At 49.0% G+C, this 27812-nt stretch overlaps 1 protein-coding gene across 1 annotated transcript in view; it reads left to right on the top strand.

Moving 5' to 3' along the window:
• Positions 1-27812, top strand: part of TRIO (trio Rho guanine nucleotide exchange factor) — a 357377-nt gene that overhangs the window by 205076 nt on the left and 124489 nt on the right. The window contains exons 12-21 of the mRNA XM_068990530.1: positions 1773-1942; positions 3634-3808; positions 9447-9642; positions 11078-11244; positions 13196-13315; positions 14327-14518; positions 14922-15071; positions 18844-18958; positions 22436-22551; positions 25745-25867. Coding sequence (XP_068846631.1) covers positions 1773-1942; positions 3634-3808; positions 9447-9642; positions 11078-11244; positions 13196-13315; positions 14327-14518; positions 14922-15071; positions 18844-18958; positions 22436-22551; positions 25745-25867 — 1524 coding nt within the window. The remainder of the gene's footprint in view (positions 1-1772; positions 1943-3633; positions 3809-9446; positions 9643-11077; positions 11245-13195; positions 13316-14326; positions 14519-14921; positions 15072-18843; positions 18959-22435; positions 22552-25744; positions 25868-27812) is intronic.

Raw genomic sequence — 27812 nt, 5'->3', positions numbered from 1 at the left:
CTCGGGAAGATTCTCGGGGTCAGGGAGCACCCATGTCCCAGTCTCAGTGCCCTTCGCACGGATCTGCATGCGTCAGCTCATCAAATCGTATAGAGTAAGTGCCCTATGTGCGAACCTGCATATACTAAGTCCCCTCCATGTGAACCTCCAAGTTTGGAACTTTCAGAGATGCGTGTGTGCGTTCCATCAGTGTGAGGCGTGAGTGACGTTGCAGCTGGTCCTCCCGTCTCCCGTTGCTGACGGTCCTTCAGCTCTGCCATCTCCCACCTCCTCTCCCTTCCCAGGCCAGTGACTTTTCCTGCCTGTTCACTTGATGCCAGCCCGTATACCTGCTGTTGAACTGTTACCACTGTACCTTTCATGGTACTGTACTGCAAGATTTAAAATGTGTTCTTTCTAAATTATTTGTGTGAAAAGTATTACAAACCTTTTACAGTACAGGACTGTATAGCTGGTTGTGTTAGTTCAGTACCTAGGCTGACTTTGTTGGACTTACAAACAAATTGGATGTACGAACATGCTCTCAGAGCAGAACTCATTAGTATGTAGCAAACTTACTGTATTTTAAATTTCTGCGGTTTCTTGTGTGTCACTGAGGCCTCAGTAAAGCTGTGGTGCTACCTCTGCCAAGAGGCCTGCGTGGCAGGGCAGGGTAGGGGCAAGCCTCTCCCCGCCTCCCAGCCAGCCATCTGTAAGGGACTCAAAAGACACCTACCTGTAGCCACCCAGGTGGTGCTAGTGGTATAAAACCCGCCTGCCAGTTCAGGAGACATAAGACTCAGGTTCAATCCCTGGGTCAGGAAGATCCCCTGAAGGCGGGCACAGCAACCCACTTCAGTGTTCTTGCCTGGAGAACCCTGTGGACAGAGGAGCCTGGTGGGCTACAGTCCTAAGGGGCAAAGAGTCGGACACGACAGAAGCGACTTAGCACAAGACGTCGGAGGTGACTGTTCCATCCCCGGGGAAGCAGGGAGCATTTTCTCTGCACACAAACCACTTCCAAGCCACCAGGGCCTGCTCCGTTAAATTAACTGTCTTGGCTGCTCACTGACCAGGGGTTTGGAGGAGGCAGTAGGCTTCCTGGGAGCGGGCGAGAGTCTGTGTCCCCGCCAGGCTGGGAGCCACTCTTGTCCCGAGTTATCTTCACCCGCCCGGGTCCATGGACACCTTGTTGGTGGTCCTGGCCGTGACAGTGACCACATGTTCGCAGCCTGCACGCCTCTCGTGAGCTCTGGCCGTGGCCGTGGCCTGGGCTGGGAGTGGGAACCTGGCACAGTCACGTCCGAATCTCCTGCCGGGTGTGGAGACAGGTTGGTTGCACCACGCTGGACGCTTCCTTCTTTTCTGAGGGATGTAAAGCCCCCTGTCTGAACTGCAGCTTAATAACTGATCATGGATTGTAATGCTCTGGCTAAAAATAAAGCCCGTCGGTCTGCTAAATAAGAGTCAGAAGGCACGTGGAAGGATGCCGGTTCCGTTTAGCAGAGGTTCCGGCCATCGGAGGGTCTTTTCCATTTCCTCTTGCGCGTGGTTGTGTCGGGAGGGACTGGGAGAGTCGCTGCCCGCCCCCCGCCCTTCCTTTCTCTCCTTTGTGACGGTTCCCCCGGGCTCGCTGCCTGTTTGTTTTTTCACCTCGCGTCCTGCTCTGTGTTCCGCTCCTGTGTGGGGTGCCTCCCCCGCCACCCGCCTCCCTTCCGGCTGCTGGGAGCCGCCGCCCCCGGTCCCCTCCCCCGGGCCGCAGGGCAGGGCCCCTCATGCCGCTGTCCCCGCAGCTGTGGACATGGCTGGAGGAGCTGCAGAAGGAGCTGCTGGACGACGTGTACGCCGAGTCCGTGGAGGCCGTGCAGGACCTCAGCAAGCGCTTCGGCCAGCAGCAGCAGACCACCCTGCAGGTGACTGTGAACGTCATCAAGGAAGGCGAGGACCTGATCCAGCAGCTGAGGTGGGCCGGCCCCGCCCCTGCCCCCCATCCCAGCCCCCTGCCCCCCCATCCCAGCCCCCTGCCCCAGCCCCTCTGTCTGACACCCCGGTCCCAGCCCCCCATCCCAGCCCCCTGCCCCAGCCCCTCTGTCTGACACCCCCATCCCTGCCCCCATCCCAGCCCCCTGCCCCAGCCCCTCTGTTCCTACACCCCCGTCCCTGCCCCCATCCCAGCCCCCTGCCCCAGCCCCTCTGTCTGACACCCCCATCCCTGCCCCCATCCCAGCCCCCTGCCCCAGCCCCTCTGTTCCTACACCCCCGTCCCTGCCCCCATCCCAGCCCCCTGCCCCAGCCCCTCTGTCTGACACCCCGGTCCCAGCCCCCCATCCCTGCCCCTCTGTCTCTACCCACCACCCCCATCTCAGAACCCTGTCCCAGCCCCCCAGCGCTCTGACGTCTGTGAGGCACTCTTCCCCCTCTGCTTTTTTGAACCATTTACTATAACTCTCTGTCCAACTAGGCAGAGAATGAATAACATCCATGCAGAGGGGACTTTAACATCTCTCTCCTGTCTTTATTCTTCCTCCTTCGGTTTTCTTTCACTCTTTTTACAATTTTTCTCTTTATGGCATTGACTAATAAACTTCCCTGGTGTCTCAGACAGTAAGAATCTGTCTGCAATGCAAGAGACCTGGGTTTGATCCCTGGGTTGGGAAGATCCCCTAGAGGAGGAAATGGCAACCCCCTCCAGTATTCTTGCCTGGAGAATCCCATGAATAGAGGAGTCTGGCGGGCTACGGTCCACGGGGTCTCAAAGAGTCGGACACGACCGAGCAACGAACACACGAACTTTCCCAGAATTCAGATCTTATTAATATTTCCTTTTAACATGCACCTATTACTGACTGAAATTTCTTTACAAACCAGATGAATTTAAACCTCCCAGGACTGCGTCCTTGGGGCCCAGAGCACGCTAGTTTTCCAGAATGTGGTAGGCGTCCCTACCCTGAAAGTCCAGGCTCAGGCAGGCCCGGCCTCTGGTGACACTCAGGTGCTGCTTGTGGGGGGAAGACAGGAGGCAGACTGGGGCTGGGCCACCTTTATGTGGACCCCCTGCTGTATCACTCAGGGTCAGCTTATCTAATGGTCGCTGACGTCTTCCCGCGGTGCCTGCTTTGCTGAGAGTCAGGCAGTCCTTCCGTGATAAAGGCTCAGTGAGCTGCTTCACAGGGAGATGCTTACAGCCGACTTGGCGCTGCCCTTTGTAGAAACTGTTATTGGTCAGTTGCTCAGTCGTGTCCGACTCTTTGCAACCCTGTGGACTGCAGCACGACAGGCCTCCCTGTCCTTCACCATCTCCCGGCGTTTGCTCAAATCCTTGTCCATTGAGTCGGGGACGCCATCCAGCCATCTCGTCCTCTGTAGCAAATAGGAACTCTTTCTTCTCCACTTAACGAGGAAGGGGGCTGAAGATGAAGCTCCCTGGGATGCTTTGTGTGGTGGCTGGCCGCCTGCTAGAGAGGCTGTGAGGAGGAGCGGGAGGTGTTCCTGGGCCCCCGGGGAAGCCCAGGGTGGTTGGGTGGGAGAAGCAGCTTCTTTTCTGAGTGCTGCAGCCCTGCTTCCTGCCGGCTCCTTCCCCCGGCCCGGCTCCCCAGCCCCGAAAGGGAGAGGTCTTCCCTTACAATTCTTCTTTGCATCCCCGCCTCCTCGCAGGGACTCAGCCATCTCCAGCAACAAGACGCCGCACAACAGCTCCATCAGCCACATCGAGACAGTGCTGCAGCAGCTGGACGAGGCCCAGGCGCAGATGGAGGAGCTCTTCCAGGAGCGCAAGATCAAGCTGGAGCTCTTCCTGCAGCTGCGCATCTTTGAGCGGGATGCCATCGACGTGAGTGCCCCGTGGGCCCTGCCCCCGAGCCATGCCCTCGCCCACTGCCCCCCTTTCTGTCTGCACCAGGAGGAAGACGAGGAGGGACAGAGTGGCCCCCACCCCAGCTCGGCCCGAGTGAGAGGGCTCAGCCCTGGGGGAGGCAGGTGGGCAGTGGGCAGACACCACACAGAAGGAGAGCAAAGCGAGTGAGCTGTGAGGGTGCAGCCGAGGCAGGGCTTCTGCAGACAGGGCTACCTTGTGCCCTTGGCTGGTCACCCTGGACCGGGCTCCCTGCACAGCCGTCCCCTCATCCTGGGGGCAGAGGCTCAGGGCAGCGATGGTCCTCCCCACCCTGTCCCCTTCCTCTCCCTGAGTGCTCCCTGAGCCTGCAGTAATGGTGTTTTATGTCCCAGGAAACGCCCCACCCGCCTTGCCCCGCCCCACCTTTTTTCCCCCCAACAGAAATATTCTCAGGTTGCCTGTAATTCTTACCTAAAAATCGACTATTGCACCTTATACGTGACTAGGAGAAAGGACAGATTTCTTTTCTTCATCAGAAAGAGAGTGTTTTTTGATTTTCTGCCAGGCAAGACTTTATGTTTTTGAACTTGACGAAGTTCAAGCAGAAGTCATTATCCCTGGATGGCGCTGAATCTGTGTGTGAAACAGGATGATTCAGGAACCAGATACTCCCTGGTGAGGCTGGCTTCCTGGAGCCCGAGGGCTTCATGAGCTGCTGGCAGGGGCCTACCTGCTGCCTGTACAGGTACCTCCAGGCATCCCAGGTGGCCCATACCCACCCGCCAGAGTCCGCAGAGCGGGCTCTCGTCACTTGACCTGCGTTTAGAACAGAGCCGTGAGGGCAGGGGGGCCCGGACCCTGCGTACTGCAGAAGACAGAGGGGTGCAGGGCTCCCTCAGCTGAGCAGACCCTCTGCCTGAAGTGGTCCTGGGTCCCTCGGCCCAGCCCCAAGTGGCAGTTTGGTATGTGGGCCTCTCATGGGGCCTTTCGTGGCTGCTTGTCTAAACTTCTGTCAGCCTTTTTATTACATTAAAGAAAGGCCTTCTTAACTGTTAACCGGTGATGACAAGGAGTTAAACTCTGCCCATGTTGCCTGGTCAAACCTGCTCAAGGGCTTTGGTCTTGACTTTCCCATCCACGTGGAGCCACGGAGAGCAGAGACACACTGGTCTCAGCCATCGTGTCTAGCCATGGTCAGGGTGCAGCGCTGGGGGTCTCGGGGTCAGGGAGCAGTGCTGCATGAACAGAAGAGCCAGCGTAGCTGCCCTCCTCTCTCACCTCCATTTCGCAGAAATGACTCCTGTAAACTTGGCTGCTTATTAAATAGTTCCAATCAGGGACTACAAAGAAGCAATCAGAAGCACTATTTGAAGTATTCCTTCTGACATTTTGGTATTTGAAAAACAAAAAAAGGTTGACTTTGTTTGTATTAATGCTGCTGCAAAAGGGAGAATTTTATTTTGATTGTGTTTCTTCTTTCACGAAACTCCTGTTTTAAAATGTAGTTGTTTAGTCGCTCAGTCGTGTCCGATTCTTTGCGACCCCATGGACTGCAGCCCGGCCAGACTTCCCTGTCCTTCACCATCTCCTGGAGCTTGCTCAGATTCATGTCCATTGAGTCAGTGATGCCATCCAACCATCTCATCCTCTGTTGCCACATTCTCCTCCTGCCTTCAGTCTTTCCCAGCCTCACGGTCTTATCTAGGGAGTCACCTCTTAGCATCAGATGGCCAAAGTACTGGAGCTTCAGCATCAGTCTTTCCACTGAATATTCAGGATTGATTTCCTTTAATATTGACTGATTTGATCTCCTTGCAGTCCAAGGGACTCTCAAGAGTCTTCTCCAACACCACAGTTCAAAAGCATCAATTCTTCGGCGCTCAGCCTTCTACGGTCCAACTCTCACATCCATACGTGACTGCTGGAAAAACCATAGCTTTACCTATACGGGCCTTTGTTGGCAAAGTAATTTCTCTGCTTTTTTAATATGCTGTCTAGGTTTATCTTTTCTTCCAAGGAGCAAGCGTCTTTTAATTTCATGGCTGCAGTCACCATCTGCAGTGATTTTGGAACCCAAGAAAATAATGTCTGTCACTGTTTCCGTTGTTTCCACATCTGTTTGCCATGAAGTAAGTGATGGGACTGGATGCCATGATCTTAGTTTTTTGAATGTTGAGTGTTAAGCCAGCATTTTCACTCTCCTCTTTCACCTTCATCAAGAGGCTGTTTAGTTCCTCTTCACTTTCTGCCCTAAGGGTGGTGTCATCGGCATATCTGAGGTTATTGATGTTTTTCCCTGCAATCTTAATTCCAGCTTGTGCTTTCTTCATCCAGCCTAACATTTTGCATGTTGTATTCTGCATATAAGTTAAATAAGCAGAGTGGCACTATACAGCCTTGACGTACTCCTTTCCCAATCTGGAACCAGTCTGTTGTTCCATGTCCAGTTTTAACTGTTGCTTCTGACCTGTATACAGATTTCTCAGGAAGCAGGTCAGATGGTCTGGTATTCCCATCTCTTGAAGAATTTTCCACAATTTGTTGTGATCCACACAGTCAAAGGGTTTAGCATAGTCAGTGAAGCAGAAGTAGATATTTTTCTGGAATTCTCTTGGTTTTTCTACGAACCAGTGGACGTTGACAATTTGATCTGTGGTTCCTCTGCCTTTTCTAAATCCAACTTGTATATCTAGAAGTTCTCAGTTCATGAACTGTTGAAGCCTAGCTTGGAGGATTTTGAGCATTATTTTGCTAGCGTGTGAGAGGAGTGCAACTATGTGAAAATTTGAACTTTCTTTGGCATTGCCCTTCTTTGGGATTGGAATGAAAACTGACATTTTCCGGTCATGTGGCCACTGCTAAGTTTTCCAAATTTGCTGGCACATTGAGTGCAGCACTTTAAGAGCCTCATCTTTTAGAATTTGATATAGCACAGCTGGAATTCCATCACCTCCCCTAATTTTGTTCGTAGTGGATCAGTCTCAGCCAGGGATAAGTGTTTTCCTAAGCTGAGAAATTAAGCCAGCCTACAGTTCAGTCACAGGCCAGCTAAAAGAAAGTCTAAAAGCTTTTAAAATGTCATAGCCTGAGAGCCTTCTGTTTCTCTAGAGTAATCCTGAAAATGTGGAAAACCTGAGCATGTTAGGCTTTGCTGGGATTTCCTCTCTTGTCTGGGAAAATGCCCCATCTGACTGCCCATAGCAGGCATGGCCCAGTCTCATGGAAGAAATTCATGGTACCTTGTCAGTGTTTAAAAATCCCCTGTATCACTTGTATTTGAATTGAAATAACCTTTCCATCTCTCAAAAGTGAAGCAGGATTTCCTGTAGCTTAGAATATTGGGATTTCAGTCTCCAGATAGCCCAAATAAAATCTGCTCCATTGATATGAAAAGAACAGCCAAAGCCTTATGCTAGCATCCTGTGAGAGTTACAGAAAACAGCCCTAGCTCTCTGTACATTTAGAAAGAAAAAGACTGTCTAAAAATTCAGGGATACATTAAAACAAGAAGTGGTATCTGAGTTATTTCTTCAGAGAATCCTGTTCAAAAAAGCCTTGCACTTTCTTGAGCTTTGTGTTTGCCACAGGTTTATTTTCTTGGCTTGCATGATGATTAACAAGCCGTAATGCCAAACGTGGGGACAGGATTTTTCCTGATGCTCCTTGATCCTGGCCGTCGCCAGGGTTTCCTTGTGCTCAGTGAGTGTTTTTGAATCCTGCTGCTTTTAGCACATTGATCTTTGTTTATTGTCCATTTCTTGAGTGTTTTCTGAGCCTGACGTTGTCTGTGTGAAGCACTGTGGCTGAGTCTGTAACTCATCACCACACCTAATTCTTCTCCCTCAGGGTCAGAAAGCAAACAAACATTAAGAAAGAAAATTCCCTTTAGAATAGAGATCAAGGTTAAAGTTATGGTAATTTTTTTTTTCCTTTTAAAAAGTATTTTCCTTGGGACTTCTCGGTTTATGTCTAACTTGGCATTGTTTAAAATTATTAATTTGCAAGTGGATATAATTATAAATGAATTAACTTACAAATGAATATATTAATGTAACAGACACATATATTATGCAGACCCAATAATAAAAGAAGAAATCAGGGAGATTTAGGCAATAGGAATTTGGAGAAGCCTTAAGATTTTTATTCTTTCCCATCTCACAGCTGGATTCTGTGTAAACTCTCACATTCTCAAATTAATTTCACAACAGCTCCTATGGATAAAAGAAATTAGGATCCATGGGAAATGTAGAGATAATATTTGTTCACAAGAAAGTTTTTCCTCTTTTCTGGATTTTATAATTTTGGTCATTATTTTTAAAAAGTATATCGTGTAAGTTTTCAGACCTACATAAAAGGAGCAAAAATTGTACAGTGCCTTTCCAAGTGCCTGTCGTCTAAATTCGATGAATTTTCCCATCTTACCAACTATCCTCCTTTTGATATTGTTGTGCTATGGTGTTTTAGAGGAAAAACTCGACCAGCTGGTAGTGTTTCACTCCTGGAGACTTTGTAAGTACCTCTAAAAAGTAGGCCATTTTCTTACATAACCACATCCCAAGCACCCTGCCAGTTTAAGAGTGTTTCTTTGTTACCTGCTAACACTCAGCCTCTGTTCAGATTTCTACAAGTGCTGCAGAGAGGAGGCACATGGGGTCTGCTCCTGCATTTGTGGGTAATGTTTTCATCTGGAAGTGTCTCTTTCTGCCCTTCTCTTTTTTTCTGTGTGATGACTCGTTTAAGTAACAAGTATCAAAAGAACCAGGTCCCACATTTTGCCTTTTTTCACTTGATTTCTACTAGGCTGTTAAACCATGTTTCTTTCCTTGGCATTGTCTGTAACCTTACAAGGTGGATGGTGGTGGTAGTTTAGTCACAAGAGTCGTGTCTGACTCTTGCAACCCCATGGATTGTGTAGCCCACCAGGTTCCTCTGCCCATGGGATTTCCCGGGCAAGAATACTGGAGTGGGTTGCCATTTTCTTCTCCGAAGAAGGTAGATGGAAAGACCCGATCAGATTCGGGTTCCTTTCGGTTCCCAGAGCTCCACAGCTGACCCTACGTGGCTCTTCCACAAGGCGGCTTGTGTCCTGTCTGGTCCCCCTTCTTCAGGGATGCTGCGGGTAGTCTGCAATCCCAGGAGGTGCCCCATCAGCCTCTCTCTGATGGTCCACTAGGTACTGATGACCTTGACCTGAATAGGTGATTTACTAGGATTTTTGTTAGAAGTTTTCTAATTTCATTATTTCTGCACTTAATGGCTAGATTTAACCATAAAGAGGAACTTTGCTTCATCATTTTGTGCTTGAATAATTAGTTTTCTCCTTTAAGAACCAATTTTGAGGATAAAGCTTGATTCCTTTTAATCAGAACCAAAGAGCTTTTCATTAACTTTTTGGATTTCAGCTCTTCTCTGGAGTTAATGGGCTTCTTTATAGTCAGTGTATTTGATTCAGTTTTGGTCATTTTTTAGGGTCTAACTGTCCTGTCTTTGGCCAGTAGGAGCCCCGTCCACTGGCTTCTGTGTCCTTCTGACGCAGTCTCATCCATCTCTTCCTCCCTGACTCGGCCCTGAGAGGTGGCACAGCAGGCTTTCATTCTTCACGTCTTGGTCCTAAGCAGATGATTTCCCCTGTCAGATCATCTCAGACCTGGAGTCTTGGAACGATGAGCTTTCTCAGCAAATGAACGACTTCGACACGGAGGACCTCACGATCGCGGAGCAGCGCCTGCAGCACCACGCGGACAAGGCCCTGACCATGAACAACCTGACCTTCGACGTCATCCACCAAGGGCAGGACCTGCTGCAGTACGTCAACGAGGTGCAGGCTTCCGGTGAGCAGCGCGCCCGCCCCGCCTCGGCCGGGGCTCCTCTCGGCAACGGCTCTGCGGGCCACTCACCCTGGGATTCAGGTGTCACACCTGCTCTCTGAATGGAGACATGTGCTTGCTTTCACCCACGTGAAAGTGAATGTGTTAGTCATTCAGTCGTGTCTGACTCTTTGCGACCCTATGGACTGTAGCCCTCCAGGCTTCTGTCCATGGGGATTCTCCTGGCAAGAATACTGGAGTGGGTAGCCTTTCCCTTCTCCAGGGGATCTTCCCAACCCAGGGACTGAACCCCAGTCTCCTACATTGCAGTTTCTTTACCATCTGAGCCACCAGGGAAGCCCTCACTCGCATGATATGGTCACACTTAACATTATGACTAGTGTACTTCCCCCTAATATTCTTTCAGGTTATTTCAAGTGGCGTGAAGATTCGTTTACAAATGATTTATTATTGTATCTCCATGAATGAAAAGTAAACCCCAAGAAAATATTTTCATGTCCTTTGTTTTTTTTTTTCTGAGTTTACATTTTACCAGCAGATGTCACTGTAGGCTCAAAACCGTGGAGGGACTGTAGTGTTAGAAATTTAGCAGCAGGAGAAGGCAATGGCACCCCACTCTAGTACTCTTGCCTGGAAAATCACAAGGGCTGAGGAGCCTTGTGGGCTGCAGTCCATGGAGTCGCTAGGAGTCAGACATGACTGAGCAACTTCATTTTCACTTTTCACTTTGATGCTTTGGAGAAGGAAATGGCAACCCACTCCAGTATTCTTGCCTGGAGAATCCTGGGGACGGGGGAGCCTGGTGGGCTGCCTGCCGTCTATGGGGTCACACTGAGTCGGACACGACTGAAGTGACTTAGCAGCAGCAGCAGCATACTGCATTACTCCTGTTACACAAGTCAGATTCAGTGCTTTCTCAAGAGTTGAACAGGTATGCGGTAGATAACAAAAATAAGCCAAAGTTCGCTCGTTTATAAAGGACTTCTCACTTTGACCAGATATCAGTATAGGGGGAAAAGCAGGTAAATAGGTAATGAGCTTGGTTTGATTGTGCTTAGTCGCTCAGCCGTGTCCAGCTCTGCAACCCCATGGACTGTAGCCCACCCGGCTCCTCTGTCTGTGGGACTCTCCAGGCAAGAATACTGGAGTGGGTGCCATGCCCTCCTCCAGGGAATCTTCTCAACCCAGGTTTACCGCATTGGTTTGATTAGCTGTACCTTAAATTTGGCTTTGGACCCCATCAAACTCATCCTCTGCAACACACTCGTGTGCTCAGAGGTGCACGCAAACCCCCTCTGCTGGCCTCAGCTTTCCCAGTCACGGCTTGGCCCCCGCTGGGTAGGTAGGTCAGGTTCCAGATGCAGCGTGTACATCATGCGCCCGTTAAGAACAGGTGGAAGTGCTGGTTGAACTCAGGGTGTCCCTTCAACGTCCACAGGCGTGGAGCTGCTTTGCGACAGAGACGTGGACATGGCCACGCGAGTCCAGGACTTGCTGGAGTTCCTGCACGAGAAGCAGCAGGAACTGGACCTCGCGGCTGAGCAGCACCGGAAGCACCTGGAGCAGTGCGTGCAGCTGCGCCACCTGCAGGCCGAAGTCAAGCAGGTACACGAACGGCCGGAGGTCTGAGCCGGACCTGGGAGGACCCACAAGTGCGCTCCCGGTGACTCCGACGTGCGAGCGCTGGGAACGGTTGGCCCTGTTCAGAACACAGCCCTCCTGACGTAAGGGTAGAGCACGCCCCCTGACGCAGCTGCAGCTAGCTGAAAACAGCCAGCGCCCCGGCAGCTGTGCGCTTATTACTCTAGTAGAAAAGCCTTCCCCACCCGGCAGGCCGATCACTTACGAGTCACCTCCCCTTCGCTTGTTTTGTCATTGGTAGTCGCTTGCCTGAAACTCTGAATGTGGTGCTTCCTGGGCTGAATAAATATATGATTTTATTTTTTTCCTCCCCAAATAAGCATTATCAATCTGCCCCAGACCACAGGCTGTGTATGGCTGGGGTCTTCTTGTTTTGTCAGAACTCTATACTGCCACCTCCCAGAGAGCATGGCAAAATAAAAATGGACATCTGGAACAGATTGGTTTCAGCTCAGTGCCCGTGGGATTCCATGCCTGTGTGTATTAAGCATGTCCGTGACATTTTACCTCCTGAGCCAGGGAAACCATGGACGTATGGATTCCCAGGATTCTGGTAGATGCACAGAAAGACACATGTTAAGTTTGATCAGAGGAGACTTAATGGTTGCCAAATGGCTGCCAAGTGGCCATTGTAGCCCCAGCCATCACCTCCACGTTCCAGGCATCAGGAAGGGGAAAGCATAACAAGAAAGAGGCAGCACCTGGATCAGTTAAGAAAGATGTTCCCCAAATGCTCCCAAAAGCTCTTGCTTTGATCTCAGTGGCTGAAATTACGTCATACCTGTAGCAAGCTGTCATGGTAGCTGAGAAGTGGCTTTATCTCAAGCTCTTTTCCACAAGTTGGGATTTTTCTGAATAAAAGAGATGAGGAAAGTAGGTGTTGGGTGGGTAACCAGCAATTTCTGCCGTAAGCGACTGTCCAGATTGACCTTCCACACTCCCTGTGGCTTCCACAGTCAGAACTGACTTCCGGTTCCGTGATGCTGAGACTGGTGGTGTGGTCCTGATTTTCAGCAGACTGCGGAGCTCATCCTTTGGTTCCGGTGCTGTCTCAGCACTGACACTAATGTGGAGGATACATTAGTGAGACCAAGGAGCTTGTCAAGCAGTTTGGTTATTCTGCATGTTCCTCAGGCCTTAAAGGAGTGAAAGATACATGCATTTTTTATTATCAGGAAATTTCTTTGCAGTAGTAGGTTTTCTACCGTGTGATTCTCAATCTGTGTTGACCCATGATCACTAATGTTGACTAATGATCACTCCTCTGGATGCTCAACCCTTTTCAGTTCTCAGTTGAAACTAAACGTGAGAGAATTAACTCTACTTTTATTTTTTAAAGTTCAGGGTTTGTGTGTGTGTGTGTGTGTGTGTGTGTGTGTGTGTGTGTGTAAACTTGTATTTTTTTATTTTTGGTTGTGCTGGTTCTTCCTTGCTGCCTGGGCTTTTCTCGAGTTGTGGCGGGGGGAGGCTCCTCTCCAGCTGCGGTGTGCAGGCTTCTCATTGCAGTGGCTTGTCTCGTGGAGCCCAGGCTGTCAGATGCGCTGGCTTCAGTGGTCGCGGCCCCCAGGCTCTAGAGCACAGGCTCAGTCATTGCGGCGCACGGGCTTAGGTGCTCCAAGGTTTGTGGGATCTTCCCGGACCAGGGAAGGAACCCGTGTGTCTCCTACACTGGCAGGCAGATTCTTTACCCCTGAGCCACCAGGGAGGCCCCAGAATTAATTTCAAAATGCAGCACTTAACACTCAGATCGCACAGAAGGAAAGCAGGCAGTTGCTAGTACAGTCACAAGGAAGTCAGTGCTCCCTAGCCGACAGGAGCCGCTTGACCGCCCAGCCCTCGGGCTGCGTCGCCGCTGCACCGTGCCCGGACGCCCCAGGAGGGCCCGCTGCTGGGAGTCCCCCGTGCTGTGTTCCAGGTGCTGGGCTGGATCCGGAATGGAGAGTCCATGCTGAACGCCGGGCTCATCGCGGCCAGCTCGCTGCAGGAGGCGGAGCAGCTGCAGAGGGAGCACGAGCAGTTCCAGCACGCCATCGAGGTAGGGACCCGGGAGCCCTCGGAGCCCGGCCCCCCCGGCCTCAGGGCCAGCCCGCCAGGCCCCCTCTCGAGGCCCCCACCCTGGGCCCCAGGACGGCCGCGCCTGCAAACCTGCAGTCAGGGCATCACAGGAGCAGGTAGTCCAGCAAGCGCTGGATGCGCCCATGCCGCCAGGGCGGCCTCGCCACAAGGGCCCCGGGGGCCGAGGGTGGCTCCTGCCGAGCCCCTGCTGTCCCGTGGCTGGCAGGCCCCGGCAGGAACACCTCGGCACCAGGGCGCCCAAGCTGGGGTCTTCGCTGAGGTTCTGTCCATTTTGCTGGTCTCAGAGGCACAGCCCACTGCTGTGTAATCAGTCTTGACAGAGCAGGGCGTGCACTGGGGGTGGGTTATTTTCATAGATCCATTGTTATTTTCATAAATCCAGTGGATTTTCATAGATCCATTGTCTGGCTCGGACCTCCAGAGAGCACAGTTGGTTCATTCTTGGCTTTTTCTAACTGTGTCTTTCTTTCTCTTTTTTCTTTTAATCAATAGTTCTTGAAAACCTGACTTGTCCAAAGTGTAAGGTCCAAGTGAAATAAAGAGTGTTCACTTAGACCACCTTTTTCTCCACTTGTTCATTTGCCTCTGGCTGCTCTTAGGAGAAGGATCAATGGGCACAATACACTTGGAACATTTCAGCAGCTTTTTTTTTTTCTAGAGTATTGGCCACTAAGGGTTTTTCCTGCTGTTTCTGAAAAGTTGAAAATCCCGCAGCTGAGACCCATGCTGGAAAATTCCTAAGGCATTTATTTCATCCTTCATTGGGTAAACACAAACAGTTGTGGGTCGGCATAAGGACTTCCTTTTGCTAACCTGTCGGCCGTGTTTTTCCAAGTGTCCTAATGAAGTCGTGTTAACTGGAGTTGTTTCCATGAAAGCAAGCAGCACTAAAGAAGCCGCAGCCTTCCCCGTGCGTGTGTGGCGTGACCCTCCCCCAACTCAAGAGCCTCCCCTCTCCCCTCCCCCTTAGAAGACACACCAGAGCGCCCTGCAGGTCCAGCAGAAGGCCGAGGCCATGCTGCAGGCCAATCACTACGACATGGACATGATCCGGGACTGCGCCGAGAAGGTCGCCTCGCACTGGCAGCAGCTCATGCTCAAGATGGAAGACCGGCTGAAGCTGGTGAACGCGTCCGTGGCCTTCTACAAGACCTCAGAGCAGGTGGGGGCCCCTGCCCACGCGTCCCCGAGGCCCTACTCCCTCGGGCGACTCAGTCCCTGCCTGGCCAGACATTCCCGGACCAGTCAAGTCCCAGTGTAGCAGAGAAGAGCAGCCCCATAGACTTCGAGTTATTCTTGCTTATTAGGATTATTATTCCTTAGGTATCAAGGAATAACAAGTTGGAAAGGATCTGAGAAGAGGCATCCCTTTCCCTCTTATTTAAATATACGTCCTGAAGCAGGGCAGATTGAAACAGGAAAATCCCCTTTCGTCTGTCCTTGTTCTGAAAAGCCCATGTGCATCCCCACATCTGGTGATGGCCTCGGTACTCGGGCCAGGACCGGTCACCCCTCCTGTCCCCTGCCAGGAGGCCCCACTGAGCCCGGCCCCTGTCCCGCCGCAGGTCTGCAGCGTCCTAGAGAGCCTGGAGCAGGAGTACAAGAGGGAAGAGGACTGGTGCGGAGGGGCTGACAAGCTGGGCCCCAACTCCGAGACGGACCACGTCACCCCCATGATCAGCAAGCACCTCGAACAGAAGGAAGCGTTCCTGAAGGTACGGAGCCGGCCTTCTGGGTGCTGGTCCCTCACTCATGGGGTTCGTAGGCCCAGGAGGCTCCACCTGAGCCTGGGGAGTATCTGGATGCCTTCGTCCCCTCATGCCCCTAGTGTAGGGAGTGATGGGGTGACCCTGCTACCTTGGTGGCTCAGACGGTAAAAAAAAATCCACCTGCAATGTAGGAGACTCTGATTTGATCCCTGGGTCGGGAAGATCCCCTGGAGAAGGCTACCCACACCAGTATTCTTGCCTGGAGAATCCCATGGACAGAGGAACCTGGCGGACTACAGTCCATGGGGGTCACGAAGAGTCAGACATGACTGACTGTCACCTTTCACTTTTGCATCAGCAACGAGTTAACTGATCAGAGATCTTGAAGTCTTTTTTCAGTTGTGATTTATGCTCTCCTTCTAGTTTTCACAGAGAAAGAGCTAGACAGAAATCCGTGTGTATAAAGAATGGGTAGAAGTCCCAATACCAAGTGATTCTGGACTGACATGCAGAAATTGATTTGCTGAAACAAAAGTGCTTAGAGCTCAAAATAATCTTCTTTGGAAATTCAGCCTTTTAGGAACAAAGACCATCTCGGAACACGTGTGAGCCCAGTGTAGAGTGGACACAGAGCAGGAACGCCCCTTGGGGTCACAGGACCAGTTACTAATACTTATTCAGGAAACGTTTCCCGCAAGAGAAATTTAATCCCATTCAGGCCCAGCTGGAAGTCTTGACTCTAAGAAGGTTTAAATAAGTCACTTTTCAAGGCTCCCTTGTTTTTTTCATATACAGTCACACACAAGTCACTGGTGTGCTTCACAACAGTTAAATTTTAAAAAGGGGTTGAAAGGTTTAGCTACATTAATTTGGAACAGTTTTCCACCTTGCGTTCTTCCACTTGTGAAAATGGCCTCCTGGGTTCTGCTGGTGGCCACTCAGACGTGTTAAAAATAGGTTTGGAGTTTACTGTCCACTGTTGCGGAGTTGAGTTTTCCTCGTGGCTCCAGCATCCTGACCTTGGCCGACACCATATCCGGTCATGTTTAATCACTTCTGTTTCTGTTTCATTTTGAAGGTGATCCTCTGAGCTGACGGAGTTATTAGAGTTATTGTTTGGTCTGAGAGAACAAATTGTAACTCTTTGAAAACTCTTAAACCTAGTATCTGACCTGTTATGAGCTTCTCCCACAGAGGTTTTCTTTTAAGCAAATCAAGGTGGGAAAATGGAGCTTCCCGGGGTCTTCAGTTACAACTGTTCAAATAGAACCTGAAAGCCCCTACCCCTGCTTGTTGCTGCCTTTTAAGTTTACAAACAAAAATCAAACACAGACCGGGTCAGATTCTTTCATTCATCTAGGATTATGTCTTTGACTTGTTGGACATTTTCAAACATTTTATTGTAGAAGTTTAAAACTGTGTACAAAAATTGAGAGAATGGATAATCAACCCCTGTGTACTTCTTACCCAGATTCAGTAATTACCAACATGTGGGCATATGCCCATCTTTACTGGATAATTTTAAATTCTAGGTATTATGCCAGTTTATTTGTAAGTACTTCTGTGTGTGTCTATGTATTTAAATTCTTCCTTTCTAAAACCATTGAAGGTATGAAAGTGTTAGTCGCTCAGTCGTGTCCAGCTCTTTTGTGACCCCATGGACTGTAGTCCGCCAGGCTTCTCTGTCCATGGAATTCTCCAGGCAAGAGTACTGGAGTGGGTGGCCATTTCCTCCTCCAGGGGATCTTCCTGACCCAGGGATTGAACCCAGGTCTCCTGCAATGCTGGCAGATTCTTTACCATCTGAGCCGCTAGGGAATCCCTCTGAAACCATTCTGTAACCACAACACCATTATCGGATCTGAAAAAGTAATAACAACTTACTTTATGTAAAATTCAGCAGTGTTCAAATTTCTCCAGTTGTCCCATAAATTTGTTTCTATACCTGGTCTTAATTAAAATCCAGACGAGGCCCATGCATTGATTTGTTTGGTATGTCTCTTAAATCTTAGTCTAAACTTATCCTCCCTTTTTCAGTTAGAAAGTAAAGAAATGAATTATTCATACTGTGGAGTTTCCCTCACCCCGGGTCTGATGATTGCATCCTGTGGGTCACTTAGCACCATCCTGGATTCTCTCCATTTCTCTTGGCTGGATTGAGGGCCTTGATCAGGTTCGGGTTTGGGTGAGTGTGTGGGGCGTGCTTAGGGTGCCTCATGGGTGATGCTGTGTATTTCCCATGGCATTGCCTCGGGACCCACACTGTCCCCTCCTGCTGTCTCTGTGATCTGAAGGTTTATCAGAGCCTCAGACACGGTAAGCCCGTAGCATCCCTCGTGTACTTTCACATCAGCCTTTAATCCACTGGGTTTAGCTGCCAGTGGTGGTATCACTTCATTAGGAGCTGCACCAGGGTGGTAGTCTTATCGTTACCTTCTGTCTTGGTTAGATGGAAATTATTTCTTCCTCAGTTATTTGGTTACGCTAGAATAGAGTTTGGCCAAATAATTTGGGATTTATGCGTGACTGTTTCCCTCTGTTGATGATTTTCAGAATAATGAGCTGTTTCCCCGGCAACCTCTGCCTATGATCAGTGTGTTCTTGTAGCATCATCATGGATTTTAGCATTTGGTGTGTTTCAGTCACTCGCTGAAATCAGGTGTATGTCTTTTCATATCCTAAACTTGTCCTGCTGGTGACAGCCCTTTCCAGTCAGGCTGGCTCGGACATCCTTTTGACATGACCCTAGCAGTCTTCATGACTTTCTTGCTGTTTGACATAACAGCTCATTTCAGTCTGATCAGTAGAGGCTCATGGTGTATTTTTCTCATTAAAAAAAACATACCGCAGCCCCTGAAACGGCCTAGGAACAGTGCTCAGCCCACTGATGACGAGCGTCCCTTGTGCCCAGGTTGTGGGCTCTTAGTACCGTTCACTTACAAGAAGGACACGGAGCTCCTTGAGGAAAAGATTGACTCCAGATGTGGGCTAGGCAATGGGCAAGATATTTCCCTTTCTAATATAATTAAGGGATTTTAATCCCTTTAATCCCCCTGAACCATTTTGATTTATATTTATCTGTCTTCCGTTAAATAAAACTTTAATACATTAATGAAATTACTTATTTGACTTCTAAACATATGCTATCAGTTGTCTGTTACCGCAGTAAAACCATATAACAAACCACTGTGCAGTTCAGTGGCTCAAACCAAAGGGTTACAGGCTAAGACCTGACGGCTAAATGCATTTACTCGCATTGATTGACGTGTCATCCGTGGCTGCCTTCAGCTACAGTGGGCATGTTGAGTAGGTACAGCAGAGACACGGAGACTGCGTGACTCGAGAGCTGAAAATACGTACTGTCTGCCCGCTGCAGAATTCCCAGCACGGTTTAACCCAGCCCTCCAACCAAGAGTTTCTCCCAGGGCTACACTCAGGTATTGGCCAGGGATGCAGTCACCTCAAGGCTAAACTGGGAAGAAAGGCTTCACTTCCCCTCTGGCTGCAGCCCAGGGGTCACCTTCAGTCCCTGGCCCCCTGGACCTCGCCATAGGGCGGCTCTCAACATAGCAGCTGGCTTCATCGGAGCAAAGATGCCAAGACTGATATATATATTTTTTTAATTGCAATGGGGTTCAGCCTATGTATTCTCCAGACTGCAAATTGGCCAGATGGACGCTTTAGATGTGTGATAGAGCTCCACGTTCCCATCAGTGGTGTACACCGAAGGCATGTCTGTGTGAACCCTGTGAACACGTTGCTCTGCTTTGTTGCTTAGGCTTGCACGCTTGCCAGGAGGAATGCGGACGTCTTCCTGAAGTACCTGCACAGGAACAGCGTGAACATGCCAGGCATGGTGACACACATCAAAGCCCCCGAGCAGCAAGTGAAGAGTGAGTGCGCCAGGGCTCGGCTGGCGGGGCAGCGGGCAGCGGATGCTCGGACATCTGCTCCAGGGCCTCGTTTCATCTTTTAAAAAAATTTTTTTTGGTGTTTTTATTTTTGTTTCGGTTATGAAAGTATGATATCACATTTATAGGAGGCTTGGAAGACACAGAACTAAGTTACATATAGTACCACTCTATATTACAGTGTTTTAAGTAGATAATTAAGGCTTTTAGTTGGGGTTACAGTATCAAACTCTCAAAAATTTGCAGAAAGTGCAGAGAAGTAGAGGAGGTAGTAGACCTGGAAAGCGCTCTGCACCTGTTCAACAGTTAAGATTTATCCAGTTTTCACACGACAGTAGGATACAAATTCCATTCCAATTCCCATAGACGATAAACTAGGAGACGCTGGGACATATCCAGGGACATAAAATAAAGTGCAAGAGTTTCATGGTCTAAAGGTATTGAAGTCATACAGAGTCTGTTCTCTTATCACTGTGGAATTATGTTAGAAATCAGTATCAAAAGATATTTGAACAGAACCCATTTTTTTAAGTGCAGTGTGACATTTACCAAGAGAGATCTTTGACTTAGCCATTGAAAGCCTCCATAAAGTTAGAATGAAAAATCACGGAGGGTGATTGCAGAGAAGAAAGCATGTAAATGAGAAACTAATGTCAAAATGAGAAATTAATATCAAAGATACTATAAAAACCCCACATATTTGGAAATTAAATGTCCACTAGGGGTTCATTTTAAATGTGTTTAATTTCATTAATCATAAGTTATCTTACTTTAGTAATAAAATATTTAATAAACATAGGTTTATAATTTATTGAGTCAGGTTGAGGGAGAAAATGCAGCATGTTCAAGATATTTATTAACATAGACTGTTTAATTCAAAGTAAGTGAAAATATGAATTGGGGAAAAAATGAAAACCAGAATTATCTATAGGCCAATTATTTTTAAAAGTTTAAATCACAAAAATGATATACCCATTTCATTGCTACACTGTGCTACCAGTTTTATATACTTAAAGCATTATTAATAAAAGCAAATTGCAAAAGAAAGTTATGTAGATGGGTATCCTTTGAATTTAAAAATCTGTAAAAACCATATACACACATTCAGAAATGCATCGAAAAAGACCTGGGAGCAATTATACTAGACTGTAGGTAGCGTTGAGACAAGTGGAAGTTAAGGCTACTGATAATTTTTAAGCCATAGAATTCTGATTAACTATTTTGCAATAAAAATGCATCCAAGTGATTATCACTTTCAACTGAATCATAATTGTTTCTACAAGTTGAATTGGAATGACATGGAAGTGGGTCCTCAGGAAATGATGAGAGTTGTTTAAAACTACTGATACTTGGGCATTGTTCTATCAGCTTCTATCCTCACCCAGGCCTCAGCACTGCCTCAGGCAGAGGCTACAAAAATAATAGACTAGAAAAGACTTAGAGCCATTTCATTTCAAGCGGTAGGTTAATTTTTTGACAGGCTTCAAGTTTCAGTCCTCATTAGTTTCACTAAACTAGTTCACTTTCTCAAGCAAAGAGACCATAGCAATACCAACCACCAAGCTGCGGGTACATGTGACTCGCAGGCTGCTGCTTCTCACAGCACTGAGCTGTGAGGAACTTGGTAAATGTTTGTGGAAAAGCTGTTTTCCAATCAAGTTATATTCTAGATATCACTTATTTGATTTGCAATTCCAATCAGGGAATCTTTTTCTAAAGTTTTTTTTTTTTTAATCTGTTTACTTTATAAACTTCTTGAGTAAAAACAGACTCACTGTAAAGGATTTTTAAAGTGTACAGACTTTATAAATTACCTAATTCCTTTGCCAGTGGTAACCTCTGTGAGGACCTTTGTGCATCTCTTCTGTGCGTGTAGATGGACATCCAGATATAAACATGTTTAGCTTCAACTCATCCATCTGGCTTTTTAGTTTTTGTGTGTGTTTTTTTTTTTAATCACAATGGGACTATATTCCCCTGCAATTTTCGTCTTTCACTTAGTAATAATCTTACTCTATATCAGAATTGAGAGACCTGGTCTGTTGTTTTTCTTGTCCAGCACTGTACCGATTCCGTAATTGATTTAACGTGACCCCTAACTGACGTTCTCTTACGTTGCTGCCAGTTTTTGCAAACAGCACCTCGGTGTGTGTGCATCTGTACAGGTCGTGTTGGGAGCTTGTGTCAGGAACGTATCTGAAAGATAAATACCTGGTTCAAGGTTGCGCATGCCTCGCTGTCATTGCCCGTTGCCCAGTTACCATCTGCTGGGTCTGTACTCCATTTCCCTCCCTCAGTAATACACGTACGCAGGTTTCCTCTGTCCCTCCAGCCCAGGGCAGCATGGTCCTGGCCAGGAAAATGGCGAAAACTGATCCCATTGCTTGAGTGAGATGAAACGTGTGTCCGTATTTTTAGTTGGCCACATATCATTTCATAAAATCACGACCTTCGTGTTTGTATGCTTTGCTCATTTTGCCAACAGGTTATTCACATTTTTCCCATTCACTAGTCAGTAAATTCGGAGAAGGCAATGGCAACCCCACTCCAGTACTCTTGCCTGGAAAATCCCATGAACGGAGGAGCCTGGTAGGCTACAGTCCCTGGGATCGCTAGGAGTTGGACACGACTAAGCGACTTCACTTTCACTTTCCACTTTCATGCATTGGAGAAGGAAATGGCAACCTACTCCAGTGTTCTTGCCTGGAGAATTCCCAAGGATGGGGGAGCCTGGTGGGCTGCCATCTATGGGGTCGCACAGAGTCGGACACAACTGAAGCGACTTAGCAGCAGCAGTTGGTAAATTAGATCCATATCTCATTTGTTCCCAGTGGTTTTTCTGGGCTCTTCATTGGTGTAATATTTTTACATATGCGCTGTTTCATTTGATCATGACAGTTTTAATTCTCATGTAATGAGATTGTTGTCTTACGTTTTCCTTTCTGGCTTCGTGCTTCTCGACTTCACGTCCTCTCCTCTCCTAAGAGTTTGGTTTTGTTTTTGTTTTTAACACCCTTCATTTTCTTCTACTGTGCGACCATTTTGACTGGCATTTTTTAATTTTTTTTGTAAATTAATTTATTAATTTTAGTTGAAGACCTGCTGAAGTCCCTTCTGCGGGAATGTTCTCAGGGTCTCGCACAAAATACCTAATACTGGTATTTTCCCAGGCATCCTCAGATTTCCCCAACAAGGAGCGCAGTCGCTACCCCACTGACCCTGCTGACCTGAGGGGTTAGAGGCTGGCTCAGTGTCCAGTGACCTCAGTCTTAAGAGTGAGCTGGAGCAGTCTGGACAGGCATGTGAAGACAACCGGGCAGGCAGGCAGCGTGGCTCAGTATCTGGTGATCTGCAGGGGCATTTGCGTTTAAAACTCTCTAAATGAAGATGCCTGCCGTTTCCCCGGGTGTGTTGATTGACGGCGGGCGCCGCCGTGCGGCTCTCTGCTTGCTCTCTCAGATATCTTGAACGAGCTCTTCCAGCGGGAGAACAGGGTGCTGCACTACTGGACCATGAGGAAGCGGCGGCTGGACCAGTGCCAGCAGTACGTGGTCTTTGAGCGAAGCGCCAAGCAGGTCAGTCGCCCTCCGGCCCCTGCTCCCCATGCTCAGGCTGCCGCCATCAGATGGGCAGCTGCTGACCCTGCAGTGGATGGCAGATCACGCCCTCATGGGCAGACACCACTTTGCCTTGCCTTTTACCTAAGTTAGTTGCAGGAAGACCCCACAGCCTCGTGCACGTGTGTCCCTCGGTGATTTTGGCCTCAACAAAGCGTGCCATTCAGCTCTGCCCAGCAGTCACCATCATGATGATTTCAGTCACTGGAAAATAATACAGGCGCAGCTTTTTAAGATCACTGTGTCTACATTTTCAAGATACAAATTGTGCTTTTCAGATAAATGGAGCTAATGTTAAGAACTGTGGCAGCATTTCTCAGAATTCACTAGAGTCAAAAAACTCTGCCGTACCTTTGGCTGAGGCAGAGACATCGAGAGGGTGCGTTTGCCATATCCCCCCGACCCCTCGGAAGTCATTTTGGGATCAAGGCCTTCAGCCCCAATGATCAGTCGTGGAGGTCGTTTTAGGGTAAAGTCTGTCTGATTGTAACTCAAACAGGAAGATTCCCGTCACTTCTCTTTGGCCTTAACAGTCACGTAAGAATCCATAAACTGTTAGCGCAGAGTCTGGAGGGGCGGGGGCGGGGAGGGGAGGGAGCTTTTCTCGGAACCCCGTGAGCTGTCTCAGTCCCTGGGGCCTCCCCAGGGCTCCTGGTCCCTGGGGACCGCACCGGACCTGCACTGTCTGCTCCATCCTCCTGGAAACCTCCCTGACGCAGGCCTGACCCAGAGTAGGTGTCTGGTCACAGAAAGAGTGTTTTTCTCCGCACAGGTTTCCCTCTTGTGGAACAGACTCTCTTTAATCTGGTAAATGTCAGTCTCTCACCGTGGGGCCTGCTGCCCAGAACTGCTTGGCGTCCCAGGGCGGAAGCAGGATTCAGGGTCCCCGGACCTGGTGCCCTGACCCTAACCTGGCCTCTTCCTCATCTTGACGGACTCTCCAGGATGCAGTGATCATAATGGCCAGCAGGGGCGGAGAGCAGTAGTATTTTTTAGTGTTTAAAGTCCACTTTCTTAACATTTTCAAAAAGAGAATCCAACCATATTTCAGATTGACAGGGGCCTGATTTGATTTCTAATTAGAGACGGTTTCATCATCTTCTCTCACACATCTTTCTTCTCTCTCTGTTGAAAGACAAGCAGTCATTCAGCGACAGAGAACAAAGTTGTAAATAATTCCCTTGACAAAGAGAAATAATGGAACGCGCTGCTGCTGTTTCCTAAAGTCAGCTCATTTGCCGGAAATTTAAGATCATTCCGTTTTTGCCGTGACAGAGGATGACCGTCAGCCCTGCGGCCCTGTTGGGCTGGGCTCTGGTCTGCACAGTAACAGCAGACACGCAGGAAATACCGAGTGTGTGGGACACGGTGGTCTTGGTGGCCCTGGCCGGCTCGAGGGTTCGGGACGAGGCCCTGGGGTTCCAGGTGGGCCTGTGGCCGGAGACCCCGCCTCTGCTCTGCGCCCCTTGGGGCTCCGGGCTGCTCCTCCCTCCCTCATCTCCTGCAAGCTGGCGTTCAGTTCAGGGCTCGTTCTTGTTTCTTTTTCCTCTCTCCTTATCGCACACTATCGGTATCTCCCAGCCCTGACCTCCTGTTTCTGGTGTCCAGATTTAGAGACCCCACCTCCCTCCTTCCACTGGGGCCTTAACCAAAGCCGAAGTGGACCTGAGGCTCCCCGTGTGCCGTGTCCCCCTGTATCTTCCCTGATTTCTGCCTTCGCCTCATCTTCCCATTCCTACCCCTTCTTTGGGTTCCTCTGCCCTCCCCTCTCCCCACTTTGAGCCAGCTCGGGAACTAGCCCAGCCGTGTCCTGTCTACACCTCTGGGCCAGTTTGCTAACCAATGTTGCTTCCTTGCCAATCCCTTTTCCAAACAGCAACCCCATTCACTTCCAGGCCAAAGACCCAGGCCCTGTGACCCCCAAGGTTCCCCCCTCCCCAGGGCTCTTCCTTCTCAGCCCATCCCTTCTCAGCCAGGGAGTCCCCCCAAGTCACAAGGACAGGGCCCTGGCTTCTCCCATCCCAAGCACCCCCCTCAGCACCTGCCTGCGTGGTAGACACTCAGGCACCGCTCCCTCTGCGAGCAGAACCGCTAGGGACCTTTGAGGGAACTGACCTCCATGGTTTCTGCCTTGACTCAGTGTCAGCATTGCTTTCGAGGTGGAATAGCTCCACTCCAGCAAAACAAAAGTAAATTCTCAGCCAGGATGGTGCACAGCAAGTCTGGGCTGTGGCTTTCTTTTCAAAAATAAAAGTGTTAATAGAGACAGTGATGCTTCTGTTCCTAGACCCGCAAATCACACTGGACCCAGAGATTATGAGGGCAGATACGGAAGCATTTTTGCCTTTATGTGTTTTTTCTATAGTGTTCCTTTTTTAGATGCGTATGCTTAAGCAAGTTTGATTTCATTTGTGAAGCGGGTAGAAGGGGAAAAACTGCTTCTGTCTAAAAACATGGAGGAGTGAGTAGGAGTTAGAATGTATCCTGTTGCAGCCTGAGCCTGGCCAGCCCCCCTCTCCCCAAGGGGTGTCATCTCTCTCCTCCATCCGGGAGGTTGAGCCTCAGCTCCCTCCAGCCTGTCCCGGAGCATCTTACATGTAATGAGGAGGCTCCTCTGTGGGAGCCCCCAGAAGGCAAGTGGGTGCTGCCCGAGGGCCCGCTGAAGGCAGGAACAGTGAGAAAGGCCTCAAGCTGCACGTTTGAAAGTTGGGCCTTTGCGCCTGCTTTCTTTTCTCTCTCTCTTTTTTCTTTTATTAGTTAGAGCTCCCCAGGAAGGTTCTCAAGTCCCATGACGTGAATGTCAGTGTTCAGCAGCTCCAGGGTCTCCGACCTCATGCACGCTGTCTCAGGCCTCTTCAGGAAGGATGTTCAGTGCACTCTTGTGGTCCTTTAGGTCCAAGGTCGTAAGAAACTCTTGAACTTGTTAGGCCTTGTGGATGCCCAAGTGACACGATCCCATTTTTCCAGAAGGTCCACTTTTTCTTCTCCTTTTGGAAGGAAGATACGTGCTTGAGACGCTCGTCTCTCTCTGAGGGAGAGTTTCTAGCTGGCGGGCCAGCCCAGGCCTGCGGGTGTTTAAATGAGATGCCGGGGAGCTGGGCCTTGCTTCACCGCCACCGAGGCCTGAACTCTCTCCCACTCCTGCATCTAGGCTCTGGAGTGGATCCACGACAGCGGGGAGTTCTACCTGTCCACGCACACGTCCACAGGCTCGAGCATCCAGCACACCCAGGAGCTGCTGAAGGAGCACGAGGACTTCCAGATCACCGCCAAGGTGAGCTCGCGGCAGCCCCAGGCCTCAGTGGCTGCCGGGTGTTGCCCAGATAACCTCGAACCGCATGTGTGTGCATGCTCAGTCATGTCCGACTCTGTGTGACCCGTGGACTGTAGCCACTGGGCTCCTATGTTCATGGGAGTCTGCAGGCAAGAATACTGGAGTGGGTTGCCATTTCCTTCTCCAGGGGATCTTCCTGACGCAGGGATCGAACCTACACAGGAGACTTCTTTACCATCTGAGCCACCAGGGAATCCTATTTTGTATAAATAAGGTCTTAAAAATATCATTGAAGACATACCTTATAAAATGGAGGAACGGGGTGGGCCAGAGGGGCTGTTAGACCTTAATTCAGGGATAATTCTGAGCCCTTTTCACGCTGTCCCTACCTGTGCCTTCATTTATCTGTTTCCTCTTATTCCTCTGATTTTCTGGAAAGCCCCACACCGCCTTTATTTCTTCTTACTTCTTGGTCCTTTTCATTATTCTTCTCTTATTTTCATTCTGTTTTATTTCCCAAGTACTTGCTATTTTTATGGAACACTGATGTTCCCAGCTTGACTTAGGCGGATCCTGTGGGTGTTTCCTTTCCTTGTCTTAAGCAGTGGAAACTGTTACAGTAGCATCATGCCCGGATACAGTGGCATCATGCCTGGCTGTCCAGTCCAGAAGCTGTCTGAGTTTGATGATTGGCACAGTTTATGTCAGTAGCTATTCATAGGTTTATACAACTGGAGGCATTTTCACTTTCCTGCAGAATTAAATACATCCCTATGGCATAGACAGTGCGTATGACTATGAATTTTTAAGCAAGTATGTAAGAATTCACATATCAGCATGAATATTTTCTCAATTGAAATACATATTTGCAGGGCTAATTCCTTTTTTTTTTTTAACCACAAAACATTTTTGGGGTTTTTAGGCTTATCTTCTCAACTGGCGGTATTTTTGTTTTTCAGAGCTTTGAATATGCATTCTTTGTACAGTTTTCAGAAGCACCTCTGTTTTGGATGATTTTAAGGTTTTAGAAAAAGTTGGTTCAGATTTAAGAGTAGAAATCAGTGGTCAAGCTGGGTAGCAATTGTGGTTAAAGAGTAGTAGTCTTCTTGTAAGGTAAGAAGATTGATTTTCTCGGGTGGCCCTTAACTTGGCTTTGAGAGCATATCAATGGGGAATTTTTGAATCATTTAGGATGACAACAGTTACTTTGTATCATGTCGATTTGTACTTTTTCACACTTTCTGTAGCGATTTCTGACTTCCCGGTAATCTTCCCTGGGCACTGCTCCCCCGGGCCCCGCCCCCACCACAAGCTGTAAATTCATTTCTTCGTTCAGCCTCTGGATTCTGGGCCGTGGGAACCCACGGTCTCCGTTCTGGAGGAGCCCACAGTCCAGTGGGGCTCGGCGGGGAGCCTTGGCGTTCAGTGGGGGGTTACACCCAGAGGGGCCACGGGTGCTCCGAGGGGCCCCCCGCCTGCTCAGTTAAGGGGAGCTGGCCTTTGCTGCCTCTGCAGGTAAGCATCACGTCTTTGCCTTCCCTTCCTCTCGCTCCAGCACGGCTTTGGCTGTGTAATTGTTATTTTTTGTTTGTAATTGGATAATAAATACAGTTATTGTGTGCATTTGATGATTTATATTTGTTTCTTGAGTGTCCTTTGGTTATAAAGATGCAAGGAAAATGCCTAAGATACCACTCAAGTAGATTGAAGTTTTGCTTCTTTGTCCCAACTTAAATTCCCGTGAATGCCGGCCACATGTGCAGCCAGACAGCCGTTCTGCACAACTTGGGGGGGGGGGACACACCCTGCACACAGCGGGGGTGTGGATGTCACTGTCTAGGACTAAGCATTGCGGCAGCTTTGTGCCACCAGTAGAGGCTGTACAAAGGGACTTTCCCATTATTCCTAAATTTTCCTTTTCCTCAAACTTGGCTTGTGGTTTTTG

This window comes from Capricornis sumatraensis, chromosome 18 (genome assembly GCF_032405125.1).
Source record: "Capricornis sumatraensis isolate serow.1 chromosome 18, serow.2, whole genome shotgun sequence".
NCBI classification, from domain to species: Eukaryota; Metazoa; Chordata; class Mammalia; order Artiodactyla; family Bovidae; genus Capricornis; species Capricornis sumatraensis.
The sequence above is the reverse complement of the archived record's forward strand: the minus strand, read 5'-3'. Positions and strand labels throughout refer to the sequence as shown.